Raw genomic sequence first — 15,245 nt, forward strand, 5'->3', positions numbered from 1 at the left:
TTGGATTTTTATTTAGAATACTCCTAAATTCCTGTGTGGGCTTCGCTGGTGGCTCAGTGGTAAAGAATCTGCCTGCAATGCAGGATCTGCAGGAGATTCAGCTTCAATCCTTGGGTTGGGAAGATCCCCTGGAGGAGGAAATGGCAACCCACTCCAGTATTTATTCTTGCCCGGAGAATCCCAAGGACAGAGAAGCCTGGCAGGCAATAGTACAGAGGGTAGCAAAGAATCAGTCAGGACTGAAGGGACTTAGCATGCAAGCAACTGGAGATAAGTGTTATTTTTCCAATTTTCAGTTGGCACAGTTTGTGTTAAGACCTAGAGTCACTACAAAGAATAAACAGAATACCCAAGATGTCTGCTTTCATAGATCTAAAGTGTATTTCTGTGTAACAGTCAATTTCCAAGAGAAGTTGGGCAGCCAGTTCACTAGGGCACCCACACATTGTGAAAGTCTTCCTAATATATATATCTTTCTCCCCCCCGACTACTGTGCCTCTGCAGAAAACAGAATGTCTGCAAACTTTGTCTCTCTGCAGATGGAGAGGTCCATGGAGTTGGGCAACATGACGAGGGTCCAGGAATTCATCTTGCTGGGCTTGTCCACGAGCCCAGAAACAAGGGAAGTCCTGTTTCTCGTATTCTTGACCCTCTACCTGCTGACCCTCCTGGAGAACGCCCTCATCGTCTTCCTCGTCTGCAGCCACGCCGAGCTCCACAAGCCCATGTACTTCTTCCTGGGCAACCTGAGCTGCCTGGAGATGTGCTACGTGTCGGTGACCATGCCCAGCCTGCTCCCCGGGCTGTGGACGGGACCCTACCATGTGCCCTTCACAGCCTGCATGACCCAACTCTTCTTCTTTGTCTCCCTCATCTGCACAGAGTGCGCCCTCCTGGCCTCCATGGCCTGTGACCGCTACGTGGCCATCTGCCGCCCACTGCACTACCCACTGCTCATGCGGCCCCAGGTCTGCCTGGGCTTGGCTGGGACGTCTTGGCTTGGTGGGCTGCTGGTCTCGGTGATCAAGACAGCGTGCATTGCCAGCCTGTCCTACTGTGGCCCCAATGTCCTCAACCAATTTTTCTGTGATGTCTCCCCGCTGCTCAACCTGTCTTGCACCCACGTGGCCCTGACCGAGCTGGTGGACTTCCTCTCCGCCATTGTCATCTTCTGCGGGACACTGCTGGTAGCCCTGGCCTCCTACTCGGCCATCGGGGTGACAGTGTTCCGCATGCCTTCTGCCACCGCCCGGCGCAAGGCCTTCTCCACCTGTACCTCCCACCTGGTGGTGGTGGGCATCTTCTACTCGGCGGCCCTCTTCATCTACTGCCGCCCCAGCCGCATCAGATCCATGGACCTCAACAAGGTGCTGTCGGTCATCTACACAGTGGCCACGCCCATGTGTAATCCGGTCATCTACTGCCTGCGCAACAAGGAGGTCCATGCGGCCCTGCTCAGAACTCTCCACTCGACTTGATCCTGGTTTTGGGACATTAGACCTCTCCTCATGTCCTGAATGTAGGCAGCTTTTTCACCTTCCTCTATCACTCTCATCAAGAGGCTCTTTGGTTCCTCCTCACTTTCTGCCCTTAGAGTGGTATCATCTGAAAGTCCCTTGGACTGCAAGGAGATCAAACCAGTCCATCCTAAAGGAAATCAACCCTGAATATTTATTGGAAGGACTGATGCTGAAGCTGAAGCTCCAATACTTTGGTCACCTGATTTGAAGAGCTGACTCACTGGAAAAGACCCTGATGCTGGGAAAGATTGAGGGCAAAAGGAGAAGGGGGCTCCAGAGGATGAGATGGTTACCTAGCATCAACCACTCAATGGACATGAATTTGAGCAAACTCTGGAAGATAGTGGAGGGTAGAGGAACCTCGGGGGCTATAGTCTATGGGGTCTCAAAAAGTCAAACAAATTTAGGGACTGAACAACAACGTGTTTTAATTTAAATGTTTTATGATTCCAAATGCCATAATATCAAAGGCAAGTAAAATGCTGGAGAAAATATTTCCCACTTGGTAGACATGAGCAATCAATATATACTGATTGCTATTGATTGATTATTATAGCAATCAACAGCAAACTCTGAATTACGCTTGTGAAAAAGGAGCAATGTCCACAAGAAAGCAGGTCGTTAAAGATGAGCTGTAATTGACTGGCAACTCACATTACTAGAGGCTCAAATTTACTAGTAAAGGGGGAAATGCAGGTGTAACAACCCCATCAGTTTATTCCTAGAAAACTGACAAGTACTTCCCCAACCTTTCTGTATGTTCCGACATACAGAAATAGATAATACATACAATGATATTCTTTGCATCCTTGTAATGAAAAAACAGAAACAACCTAAGTGTCCATCAAAAGTGAATGGATAAAATACATTATACTACATTCATCTGAGGTGAACACTGGGCTATAAAATCAACAGAAACAGGTTTTAATATTCTCTTAAAAAATGTTTTTTGACCGCACTCTGCAGTAGGTGGGACCTTAGACCCCTCACCAGGGAACCAACCTGTGGCCACTGCATTGGAAGACAGAGTCTTAACCTCTGGACTACCAGGGAGTCCCAAGAGATAGATTTTTATGTTTGATGTGCAAATATGGTTGAGATATATATGCTAAATAAAAACCATGACAAACAACTATGGGTTTCGTTAGTTTCATTTTTTTGTTTGTTGACCATTATTTTTATATAATTTCAGACTTACAGAAAAGTTGCAAGGATGCTTAGCACTCTAATATATTTGATGTGGTGTTGTCACAAATTGTATGTTCTTCCATTTGCTTACCCTTTTTTCTCCCCATCACACCCATTTATTTCTTTCAAAATGATGTGAACATGGTTTAGAGACATTGTGCCCTTTTACTCATATATGCTTTAGTGTTTATTTCCTAAGAACAAGGATATTATTTTGCAGTTCAGAGCAGAGGAATTAACTGACTTCTAACCCATACCTCTTAGAAAAGCAACTCTATTAATTAGTGCTTAATATTTGTTTTTAGTTTTCTGTATATAAAATTTATGTACAGTGATATACACAAATAGTAAATGTTCAAGTCAATATTTTTTTTTTACAAATGTGTATATCACCACCTCCATTAATATAAAGGGCATTTTCCACCCTGAACTTTCCCTTGTGCCCCTTTTCTGTTAGTTCTGCCAGAGATAATCACTTTGGCTTCTTTTTAAATCATTGGTTTGTTCTTACCTGTGCCAGAATTTCATATAAATGGAGTCCAGACATGGAAGCAACCTAGATGTCCATTGGCAGACGAATGGATAAGAAAGCTGTGATACATATACACAATGGAATATTACTCAGCTATTAAAAAGAATGCATTTGAATCAGTTCTAAAGAGGTGGATGAAACGGGAGCCTATTATACAGAGTAAAGTAAGTCAGAAAGAAAAACATCAATAGAGTATATTAACGCATATATATGGAATTTAGAAAGATGGTAACAATGACCCTATATGGGAGACAGCAAAAGAGACACAGATGTAAAGTACAGACTTTTGGACTCTGTGGGAGAAGGTGAGAGTGGGATGATTTGAGAGAATAACATTGAAACATGCATATTACCATATGTGAAATAGATCGCCAGTCCAGGTTCGATGCATGAGACAGGGTGCTCAGGGCTGGTGCACTGGGATGACCCTGGGGGATGGGATGGCGAGGGAGGTGGGAGGGGGTTTCAGGATGGGGAACACATGTACACCCATGGCTGATTCATGTCAATGTCAATGTATGGCAAAAACCACTACAATATTGTAAGTAATTAGCCTCCAATTAAAATAAATAAATAAATTTTAAAAAACCTTGATAAATTCAAAAAAATTGAAATCATTTCAAGCAACTTTTCTCATCACAATGAGGTAAGATTAGATGTCAGTTACAGGAAAAAGACTATTAAAAATACAAACATGGAGGCTAAACAACACGCTTCTGGATAACCAACAAATCACAGAAGAAATTTTAAAAAATGTATAGAAACAATGAAAATGAAAACACGACAACCCAAAACCTATGGGACTCAGTAAAAGCAGTGCTAAGGGGAAGGCTCATAGCAATACAAGCTTACCTGAAGAAACAAGAGAAAAATAAAATAAATAACCTAACTTCACACCTAAAGGAACTACAAAAAGAAGAAATTAAGAACCCCAGGGTTAGTAGAAGGAAAGAAATCATAAAAATTAGGACAGAAATAAATGAAAAAGAAACAAAGAAAACTATAGCAAAAATCAACAAAACTAAAAGCTGGTTCTTTGAGAAGATAAATAAAATAGACAAACCATTAGTAGACTCAACAAGAAAAAAGAAGATTCAAATCAACAAAATTATAAATGAAAATGGAGAAATCACAACAGACAATGCAGAAATACAAAGGATCATAAGAGACTATTATCAGCAATTATATGCCAGTAAAATGGACAACTTGGAAGAAATTGACGAATTCTTAGAAAAGTATAACCTTCCAAAACTGAACCAGGAAGAAATAGAAAATCTTAACAGACCCATCACAAGCATGGAAATTGAAACTGTAATAAAAAATCTTCCAACAATCAAAATCCCAGGACCAGATGGCTTCACAGTTGAATTCTACCAAAAATTCAGAGAAGAGTTAACACCTATCCTACTCAAATTCTTCCAGAAAATTGCAGAGGAAGGTAAACTGCCAAACTCATTCTATGAGGCCACCATCACCCTAATACCAAAACCAGACAAAGATGTCACAAAAAAAGAAAACTACAGGGCAATACCGTTGATGAACATAGATGCAAAAACCCTCAACAAAATCCTAGCAAACAGAATCCAACAACATATTATAAAGATCATACATCATGACCAAGTGGGCTTTATCCCAGGGATGCAAAGACTCTTCAATATTTGCAAATCAATCAATGTGATACACCACATTAACAAATTTAAAGTTAAAAACCATATGATTATCTCAATAGATGCAGAGAAAGCCTCTGACAAAATTCAACATCCATTTATGATTTAAAAAAACCCTCCAGAAAGCAGGCATAGAAAGAACATACCTCAACATAATAAAAGCCATATATGATAAACCCACAGCAAACATTACCCTCAATGGTGAAAAATTCAAAGCATTTCCCCTAAAGTCAGGAACAAGACAAGGGTTCCCACTCTTACCACCTCTATTCAACATAGTTTTGGAAGTTTTAGCCACAGCAATCAGAGAAGAAAAAGAAATAAAAGGAACCCAGATTGGAAAAGAAGAAGTAAAACTCTCACTGTTTGCAAATGACATGATCCGCTCCATAGAAAACCCTAAAGACACCACCAGAAAATTACTGGAGCTAATCAATGAATATAGTAAAGTTGCAGGATATAAAATTAACACACAGAAATCCCTTGCATTCCTATATACTAACAATGAGAAAACAGAAAGAGAAATTAAAGAAACAATTCCATTCACCATTGTGATGAAAAGAATAAAATACTTAGGAATAAATCTACCTAAAGAAAGAAAAGACCTATATATAGAAAACTATAAAACACTGGTGAAAGAAATCAAAGATGACAGAAACAGATGGAGGAATATACCATGTTCATGGATCAAAATAATCAATATAGTGAAAATGTGTATACTACCCAAAGCAATCTATAGATTCAATGCAATCCCTATCAAGCTACCAACGGTATTTTTCAGAGAACTAGAACAAATAATTTCACAATTTGTGTGGAAGTACCAAAAATCCCTGAATAGCCAAAGCAATCTTGAGAAAGAAGAATGGAACTGGAGGAATCAACCTGCCTGACTTCAGGTGCTGCTACAAAGCCACAGTCATTAAGACAGTATGATACTGGCACAAAGACAGAAATATAGATCAATGGAACAAAATAGAAATCCCAGAGATAAATCCATGCACCTATGGACACCTTATCTTTGACAAAGGAGGCAAGAATATACAATGGAGAAAAGACAACCTCTTTAACAAGTGGTGCTGGGAAAACTGGTCAACCACTTGTGAAAGAATGAAACTAGAACTCTTTCTAACCTCATACACACACAAAAAAAAAACTCAAAATGGGTTAAAGATCTAAATGTAAGACCAAAAACTATAAAACTCCTATAGGAAAACATAGGCAAAACACTCTCTGACATAAATTACAGCAGGATCCTCTATGACCCACCTCCCAGAGTAATGGAAATAAAAATAAAAATAAACAAATGAGACCTAATTAAACTTAAAAGCTTTTGCACACACACACACACACACAATAAATAAATAAAATAAAATCTTTTGCACAATGAAGGAAACTATAAGCAAGGTGAAAAGACAGCCTTCAGAATGGGAGAAAATAATAGCAAATGAAGCAACTGACAAAGAATTAATCTCAAAAAATATACAAGCAGCTCATGCAACTCAAATCCAGAAAAATAAGTGACCCAATCAAAAAAATGGGCCAAAGAACTAAACAGACATTTCTCTGAAGACCTACAGATGGCTAACAAACACATGAAAAGATGCTCAACATCACTCTTTATGAGAGAAATGCGAATTAAAATCACAATGAGGTACCATCTCACACTGGTCAGAATGGCTGCTATCAAAAAGTCTACAAACAATAAATGCTGGGGAAGGTGTGGAGAAAAGGGAACCCTCTTACACTGTTGCTGGGAATGCAAACTAGTACAGCCACTATGGAGAACAGTGTGGAGATTCCTTAAAAAACTGGAAATAGAACTGCCATATGACCAAGCAATTCCACTGCTGGGCATACACACCAAGGAAACCAGAATTGAAAGAGACACATGTACCCCAATGTTCATCACAGCACTGTTTATAATAGCCAGGACATGGAAGCAACCTAGATGTCCATCGGCAGACAAATGGATAAGAAAGCTGTGGTGTATATACACAATGGAATATTATTCAGCTAGTGAATCAGTTCTAATGAGGTGGATGAAACTGGGGCCTATTATACAGAGTGAAGTAAGTCAGAAAGAAAAACACCAATACAGTATATTAATGCATATATATGGAATTTAGAAATATGGTGATGATGACCCTATATGGGAGACAGCAAAAGAGACACAGATGTAAAGAAGAGACTTTTGGACTCTGTGGGAGAAGGCGAGGGTGGGATGATCTGAGACAATAGCACTGAAACATGTATATTATCATATGTGAAACAGATCGCCAGTCCAGGTTTGATGCATGAGACAGGGTGCTCATGGCTGGTGCACTTGGATGACCCTGGGGGATGGGATGGGGAGGGAGGTAGAAAGGGGGTTCAGGATGGGGACACATGTAAACTCATGGCTGATTCATATCAATGTATCACAAAAACCACACAATATTGTAAAGTAATTAGCCTCCAATTAAAATAAATAAATTTTTTTAAAGTAAAAAAAAAAATCGAGCCCAAGGTATACAGTTGTTTGTATATGACTTCTTCAGACCACAGTGTTTGTACCAGAAGCAACTGGAAGCTATACAAATATTTATTTATTTTAAAGGTTTTTTTTAATGTGGGCCATTTTAAAGTGTTTATTGAATCTGATGCAATATCACTTGTTTTATGTTTTGGGTTTTGTTTTTTGCTGCAATGCATGTTAGTTCCCCAACCGGGGAACAAACTCCTGCCCCCTTTGTTGGAAGCTTGGAGTCTTAGTCACTGGACCGGGGAAGTCCTGTCAAAAATATTTCTTGGGAGGTAGAGAGGCTTAAGAGGGAGAGGATGGATATATATACATATATGTATATATATATATATATATGTATATATATATATATATACACACACACACACAAAATTATGGCTGATTCTAAGTGATGTACTGCAGAGACCACCGCAACACTGTAAAGCAATTATCCTATAATAAAAACAATTCTTGCTTATCAACTGCAGCATAATGTGGACTGATGGTCTTACTACTCAAGAAAAAATGCTCTGCTAGAATTATGAACGCACTCCTTCTAAGTTTATTTTATTTGATCACACAAAAGGGGAAAATAAACATAATAAAAAACAATACATTGATAGTACTTCCTCCAAAGATGCATTCTTCATTCCAGGAATGGATAGTAGACCTGTTTGGTGGGGAGTCCAAGGCATGGAGGCTTCCCAGGTGGCTCAGAGGTAAAGAACCTGCCTGTCAGTGCAGGAGACATGGGTTGGGTCCCAGGGTGGGGAAGATCCCCTGGAGAAAGAAATGGCAACCCACTCCAGCATTCTTGCCTAGGAAGTCCCATGGACCAAGGAGCCTGGGGGTCTACAGCCCAGGGTGTCACAAAGAGTAGGACACGGTCTAGTGACTGAACAACAACAACAGCAGTGGCCACGTCGTGTCCGACTCTTTGAGATCCTGTGGATGGTAGCCTGCCACCAGAAAAAGAAGTCTTCCCTCTTAATAAGGTTCCTCTGGGGTGCGAGACACTGGCTGGGTGCCTCGGAGACTATTTTGGGCTTAATCCTCACGGCAGCCTGAAGGAGTCAGGGTTATTATCCCCCTACTGAAGATAAAGACGTGAGGCTCAGACCATCAGAGCTTTTGTCAGAGAGAGCTTAAGTCAGAGAGAGCCCGGGCTACACCCAGAATTTAATTCCAAAGCCCTCCTGTTAACTTGAACAAGAGTATATTTACTGAGGCTCATAAAATAAGTGTATTAGGTTGATACTAGCAATAAAAATCACATGGCAGAGAACACAAGAGAAAATCTTTAGAGGACTCAAAGTAAGGGTAAGTAATTTTTGTTAAACTTCTCTCCCTTTCTCTCTTGTCTGTGTTTGTGATTTTGACTGGAGGTGCACAATGTGAAATGTATTTCTTATTGTGGGCCATGGTGAAAACACTATATTATGCTGCACCTAAATTCCTTCATACAGAGATAGGTGATAAAGGAAAGCTATCATCATACAGTATCTTTTTTATTCCTGATGCAAGTATTATTATCTTAAGCAATAGGCAAGTTGGGGGCTTCCCAGGTGGCTCAGTGGTAAAGAATCCACCTGCAATGCAGGAGACCTGACTTCAGTCCCTGGGTCGGGAAGATCCCCCGGAGAAGGGAATGGCAATCCACTCCAGTATTCTTGTCTGGGAAATCCATGGGCAGAGGAGCCTGGCAGGCTACAGTCCATGGGGTCAAAAGAGTCAGACACCACTGAGCAACTGAACAGCGGTAGCAATAGGTGAATCAGGCTTGGAGAAATTAAGAACCTTACAGTTAGTCAAAGAGAGAAGAACAAGTATCGTGTATTAAGGCATATATGTGGAATCTAGAAAGACGGCTGATGAACCTATTTGCAGGCAGCAGTGGAGACGCAGACATAGAGAAGAGACTTGTGGACACGGTGGTGCAAAGAGAGGGTGGGATGAACTGAGAGAGTAGCAGGGAAGCACATGCACTCCCATGTGTAAATAGACAGCTGGTGGGGAGTCGTATGACACAGGGAGATGGGTGGGACGGGGGTGGGGGCAGAGGGAGGCTCGGGATGGAGGGGATATGTGTACACTTATGACTGATTCCCCCTGCTGCAAGCGGAAACTAACAACATTGTACAGCAATTACACTCCAATAGAAAATTAACACACCTAAAACAGATACTTTGGTGTATAGCGACATGAATTTTAACACATGTAGAAGGTCTCTTTATGCATGACTTTCATATGAATAGTGAGTAGATGCAAAAGAAACTATGCAACCCAGGAGGCACCGTATAAAAATAACAAAGCAGGAAGTCTCTTGTACGCAGTGAATCAGAACCACATCTAACATCATGCCCCTTTATAGGGGCTTCCCAGGTGACGCTAGTGGTAAAGAATCTGCCTGCCAATGCAAGAGACATAAAGAGATATGGGTTGGAGCCCTGGGCCAGAAAGATCCCCTTGAGGAGGGCATGGCAACCCACTCCAGTATCCTTGCCTGGCAAATCCCATGGACAGAGGAGCCTGGCAGGATACAGGCCATGGGGTTGCAAAGAGTCAGACACATGAAGTGACTTAGCACGCACGCACTCCTTTATAGAAAGAGATCACAATTCACTTTTCGATTCTATTATTGAATACTTGGAATGTTTACATTCTCTTTTTTGCTAGTAAAATGGTACTTCTAAGAACATTACTCTGGAAATATATATGCTTGGAAACAGAATTTCTGGGGCATAATCATGTCTTAACATTTACTTGATAATGACAAATTGTTTTCTGAAGTTATCAGACCATTCAGACTCCCAGAGGCAGTGTATGAAAGTTTCTATTGTTAATATTTTCAGAAGTTTGTAATTATCCCAATTCCACAGGTATGAAGTGGTACCTAATTTTGGTTTTAATTTCCGTTTCTTTGGCTCCTAATCAGGTGAGTATATTTTTATGTTTTGAGTGATGAATATTTTTTGGTGAGGTATACATTCAGAACTTTTGCCCAATTTTCTGCTAAAAACTTTTTTGCATATTAATTGACCAATTTCTCTGTATATCCTACACAAGGATCCCTCCACACTTATACATAAAGGTGAAGGTATCAGTCACTCAGTCGTGTCCAACTCTTTGTGACCCATGGACCTGTAGCCCGCCAGGCTACAGGTCCATGGAATTCTCCAGGCAAGAACACTGGAGTGAGTTGGCATTTCCTTCTCACTTATGTATACTGCAAGTATATTTTTTCCAGCTTGTGGATTTTCCTCTAATAATCTGTGGTGTTCAGAATTTTTCAATGCTGCTAATTTTTTAAAATTTTAAAGTGTAAGGTTTTTTCCCGTCTTCTTATTGTAGTCTAAACCCCCAGTGTCATAAAAGAGATCTCCCTGTAGCTCAAACAGTAAAGAATCTACCTGTGCTTCAGGAGACCAGGGTTCGATCCCTGGGTTGGAAAGATCCCCTGGAGAAGGGAATGGCAATCCACTCCAGTATTCTTGCATGGAGAATCCCATGGACAGAGAAGCCTGGGGGGCTACAGTCCATGGGGTCATGGAGTCAGACACGCCTGACCAACTCACACACAATGTCATAAAGGCATGCTTCTGCATGGTTTTCTAAAATCTCAGAGGTTCGCACTCCACATGTGTGTTTTTTAGCTCACCTGAAACTGATTTTTCACATGTGTTGTGTGATGTAGGGTTCCAATCTCTTTTTATTTTTCTTTTTTAAAACCATGCATTTATTTTAATTGAAGGTGGATTGCTTTATAGTGTTGTGCTGGTTTCTGCCACACACCAGCATCAATCCGCCATGGGCACACGTGTGTCCGCTCCGTCCCTCCCTGCCTCCCTCCCAGTCCACCCCTCTAGGCTGTCACCCAGCGCCAGTTGAGTTTCCATGGGTACCCCAATTATTTGAGAGCCATTTCTTGCCAAGTTCATCCTTTTCCTCACTTATCTCCAATAAAGTTATGTCATCAATCAAGTCTGTATGCCTGCTTGGTGTGTTTCTGGGTTTTATTCCATTCTACCATTCTGATTACCTCTGAAACAATTTTCATTGGGAGTGATTCAAAGAGTTTTTTTTTTTTTTTTTTTTTTTTGATGGGGACCATTTTAAAGTCTTTATTGAATGTGTTACAATACTGCTTCTGTTTTAGGTTTTGGTTTTTTGGCTCTGAGGCATGCGGGATCTTATCTCCCCGGCCAGTGATCGAAACCACACCCCCTGCATTGGAAGGGGAGGCCTTAACCACTGGATCACCAGCGAAGTTCCTCACTGGGAGCGTTTGGCACAGAGATGGGAACACTACGAGTCACTTAGAAAGTGCTGGGGAGGAGCTGAAGCTACAGAGAAGTAGGTTTTGCTGATATAGATGGAAGAAATCTGATTTCTTCCCCTTTCTCTTACTTCTCTATCCTTCAGCTATACTGGCTTTTCTTTTTTTTTTTTTTTTTTCCTTGAAGACACCAAACTCCTTCCTGACTTAAGTTTTTGCAATTGCTTTTCCTCGTTCCACTTAAAATACTCTTCTGCCAGCTCAGTGCTCACTCATCCTTTCCCATTAGTTAAAAACAAGCTCAAACGTCACTACCCACATCAAAGAACTTTTCTCCGACTGCCCATCCTAAAATAACCTCCTTCAGACCTTGTGGACCATCCTGCTTTGCTTTCTTCTTAGCACTGACCCACTGAAATTCTGTATTTGTCCTCTGTCAGCCTCCTCTATTCCTCACTACCTAGAATGAGAATTTGAATACACTCACTGGTTGATTTCATGCACCTCATGTATAGTATACACTCAATAAATATTTGCTCCTGAATACATAGAATAGGGCTTCCCTGGTGGCTCAGATGGTAAAGAATCTGCCTACAATGCAGGAGACCTGGGTTTGATTCCTGGGTCAGGAAAATCCCCTGGCAGAGAGAATGGCACCCGCTCCAGTATTCCTGCCTGTAGAATCCCATGGACAGAGGAGCATGGTGGGCTACAGTCCATGGAGTTGCAAAGTCAGACACGACTGAGTGACTAACACTTTCACACTATTTTCAAACATATGATAAGTGATAAGTCAGAAATAAGTCCAAAGAGCACCCTCTCTGTATCTCAGTCACCTAAAACTCTAAGTGAATTCCTCATATTAATGGTAGAGGCAAAGATCCCTTATTTATGTAACTCCATCCTTTTGCGCAAGTTACTTGCTGCCTATGAGTTTCAGTTATGTATATGAACTGGTAGAATAAAGCCTATTTTTGAAGGGTCATGAAAGTCCATTGATCTCCATGTGTTCAAAAAAATGCCACGCAGTGTAAGAGTACCTAAGTGATTCTCAGCATATGTATTTAGTTTCTTTCCTTAGGAAAAAAGACACTGTCTTCCTGGAAGGGGTCATCTTTAGAAGTATTCAGGGAAAAAACTTATCATTGGTCTTTTCTTTTTTTAATTCATTTTTGGCTGCTCTGAGTCTTTGTTGCTACGCGGGTTTTCTCTAGCTGTGGCAAGCTACGCTCTAGTTGCAGGGCTTCTCATTGCGGTGGCTTCTCATGTTGTGGAGCACACTCTAGGGCATGCAGGCTTCAGCCGTTGCAGCCCGTGGGCTTAGTTGCCTGGGGGCATGTGGAATCTTCCCAGACCAGGGATCAAACTCGCTTGCATTGGTAGGCAGATTCTTAACCACTCACCCACCAGGGAAGTCCATCTCATGGGTCTTTTTTTTTTTTTTTTTTTTAAAGAAACCATTACTGCTGGACCTTCTCTCTAATAAACAGTGGCAAATTTCCTCTAGAAATCTAACCCAGTTTACAGAAGGAAGTGTCTCACATTAAGGAATTGTGAGTCTTCCTTTACTGAAAACATCACGACAACTTCTGGGGTCCCGGAACATTTTTCAAAACAAAAAGAAAGAAATCCAATCCGGAAAACAGCACTTAAGGTCATCAGATGTAAAGGAATAATTGTGCCTTGCTTTATAAAGCACTTTCTCATCTGTTCCCATGTTTAGTAGCCGTAAGGACCAAAGATTCTGTGGGGTCCCATAGCTTTGAGCTCCATTTCACAGATGACGTAATCGAGATCATGCAAATGCACACTCGTTCAGGACTTGTGTCTTCTCTATGATTACAGATGCAGCAAGTACAGTGTTAACCTTCCTGTTTCCAGTTTTGCAATTTCCCAGTTGCTCCTTGCTGTGCTCCTCACAACGGTCAGGCTATAGCAAAGCAGCTTTGTCCCAACAGCCCCTAACTGCTTATGCTCTTCCTTGCTGGCCAATTTATTTCTGATGGACATGGTCTCTAAAAGCCTGTTTTCTTCCTCACTTAGATGGAGAGGGCTCTGTCCTTGGGCAATGTGTCCGGAGTGCAAGAGTTTATCCTGCTGGGTCTGTCTGCCAGGCAAGGCGTGAGGGTCGTGGTGTTTGCCGTCTTCCTGACCCTCTACCTGCTGACCCTCCTGGAGAACGCCCTCATCGTCTTCCTCGTCTGCAGCCACGCCGAGCTCCACAAGCCCATGTACTTCTTCCTGGGCAACCTGAGCTGCCTGGAGATGTGCTACGTGTCGGTGACCATGCCCAGCCTGCTCTCCGGGCTGTGGACGGGACCCTACCACGTGCCCTTCACAGCCTGCCTGATTCAGCTTTTTTTATTCATCTCCCTCATCGGCACCAAGTGCGCCCTCCTGGCCTCCATGGCCTGTGATCGCTACGTGGCCATCTGCCGCCCACTGCACTACCCGCTGCTCATGCGGCCCCAGGTCTGCCGGGGCTTGGCCGGGACTTCATGGCTTGGTGGGCTGCTGGTCTCGGCGGTCAAGACAGCGTGCATCGCCAGCCTGTCCTACTGCGGCCCCAACGTCCTCAACCACTTCTTCTGTGACGTCTCCCCGCTGCTCAACCTGTCCTGCACCCACGTGGCCCTGCCCGAGCTGGTGGACTTCCTCTCCGCCATCGGCATCTTCTGTGGGACGCTGCTGGTCGCCCTGGCCTCCTACTCGGCAATCGGGGTGACGGTGCTCCGCATGCCTTCGGCCGCCGCCCGGCGCAAGGCCTTCTCCACCTGCGCCTCCCACCTGGTGGTGGTGGGCATCTTCTACTCGGTGGTCCTCTTCATGTATTCCCGCCCCAGCCGCTTGGAGTCCACTGACCTGCACAAGGTGCTGTCGGTCGTCTACACGGTGGTCACGCCCGCCTGCAGCCCGGTGGTCTACTGCCTGCGGAACAGGGAGGTCCACGCGGCCCTGCGGAGAGCCCTCCACCCCCGCAAGGGCTCCTCAGCGATCACGGACATCTCCCGCTCCTGATTTTAAAACTTTCACGGCCAACACACACACACACATGCAACCTCCAAAGCCAAATAGAAACCCAGAGGGAAGTATTTGCAATATAGCAAAGGATTCTTTAAATAAAGGAGAAACATATGAAGATTCAAGAGAAAAGACAAAATGAAAATTGTCATGAACAAGAAGATTCTTGAAGGAAATATGTAGGTGGCTGATAACCTACCCCCTAAATGTGCATGCTCTCCAGTAATCCAAGAAATGGAAGTTTACTCCTTGCCCGCTGAAAAAAGGTTATGCAATATTTAAACATAAGTACAAGCTTTTATTATTACATTGTGAAATTTGAAATAAACATTATTTTATTGAAAATTTTTGCAAATAATTCAAATGCTCACCAACATGAAATTATTTAAATGTTGTGTTATATGCTATACTGTGCTTCGTTTAGTCGCTCAGTCATATCCAACTCTTTGCAACCCCATGGACTGTAGCCCACCAGGCTCCTCTGTCCATGGGGATTCTTCAGACAGGAAGATTGGAGAGGTTGCCATGCCTCAGGGGATCT

At 42.5% G+C, this 15,245-nt stretch overlaps 2 protein-coding genes across 2 annotated transcripts; both read left to right on the forward strand.

Annotated features, from left to right (window-relative positions):
• The first annotated feature begins 539 nt into the window (after window positions 1–539).
• On the forward strand, window positions 540–1,478 carry LOC133054955 (olfactory receptor 6Z7-like). The gene has a single exon (XM_061140403.1). It carries the CDS (start codon window positions 540–542, stop codon window positions 1,476–1,478), a length of 939 nt encoding a protein of 312 aa, XP_060996386.1.
• A 12,248-nt stretch (window positions 1,479–13,726) lies between these two features.
• On the forward strand, window positions 13,727–14,701 carry LOC133055244 (olfactory receptor 6Z7-like). Its single transcript, XM_061140660.1, has one exon. The coding sequence runs from the start codon at window positions 13,727–13,729 to the stop codon at window positions 14,699–14,701; it is 975 nt and encodes a 324-aa protein (XP_060996643.1).
• Window positions 14,702–15,245: the final 544 nt, after the last annotated feature.

The sequence above is a fragment of the Dama dama genome, chromosome 4 (assembly GCF_033118175.1).
Source record: "Dama dama isolate Ldn47 chromosome 4, ASM3311817v1, whole genome shotgun sequence".
Classification (NCBI taxonomy): domain Eukaryota; kingdom Metazoa; phylum Chordata; class Mammalia; order Artiodactyla; family Cervidae; genus Dama; species Dama dama.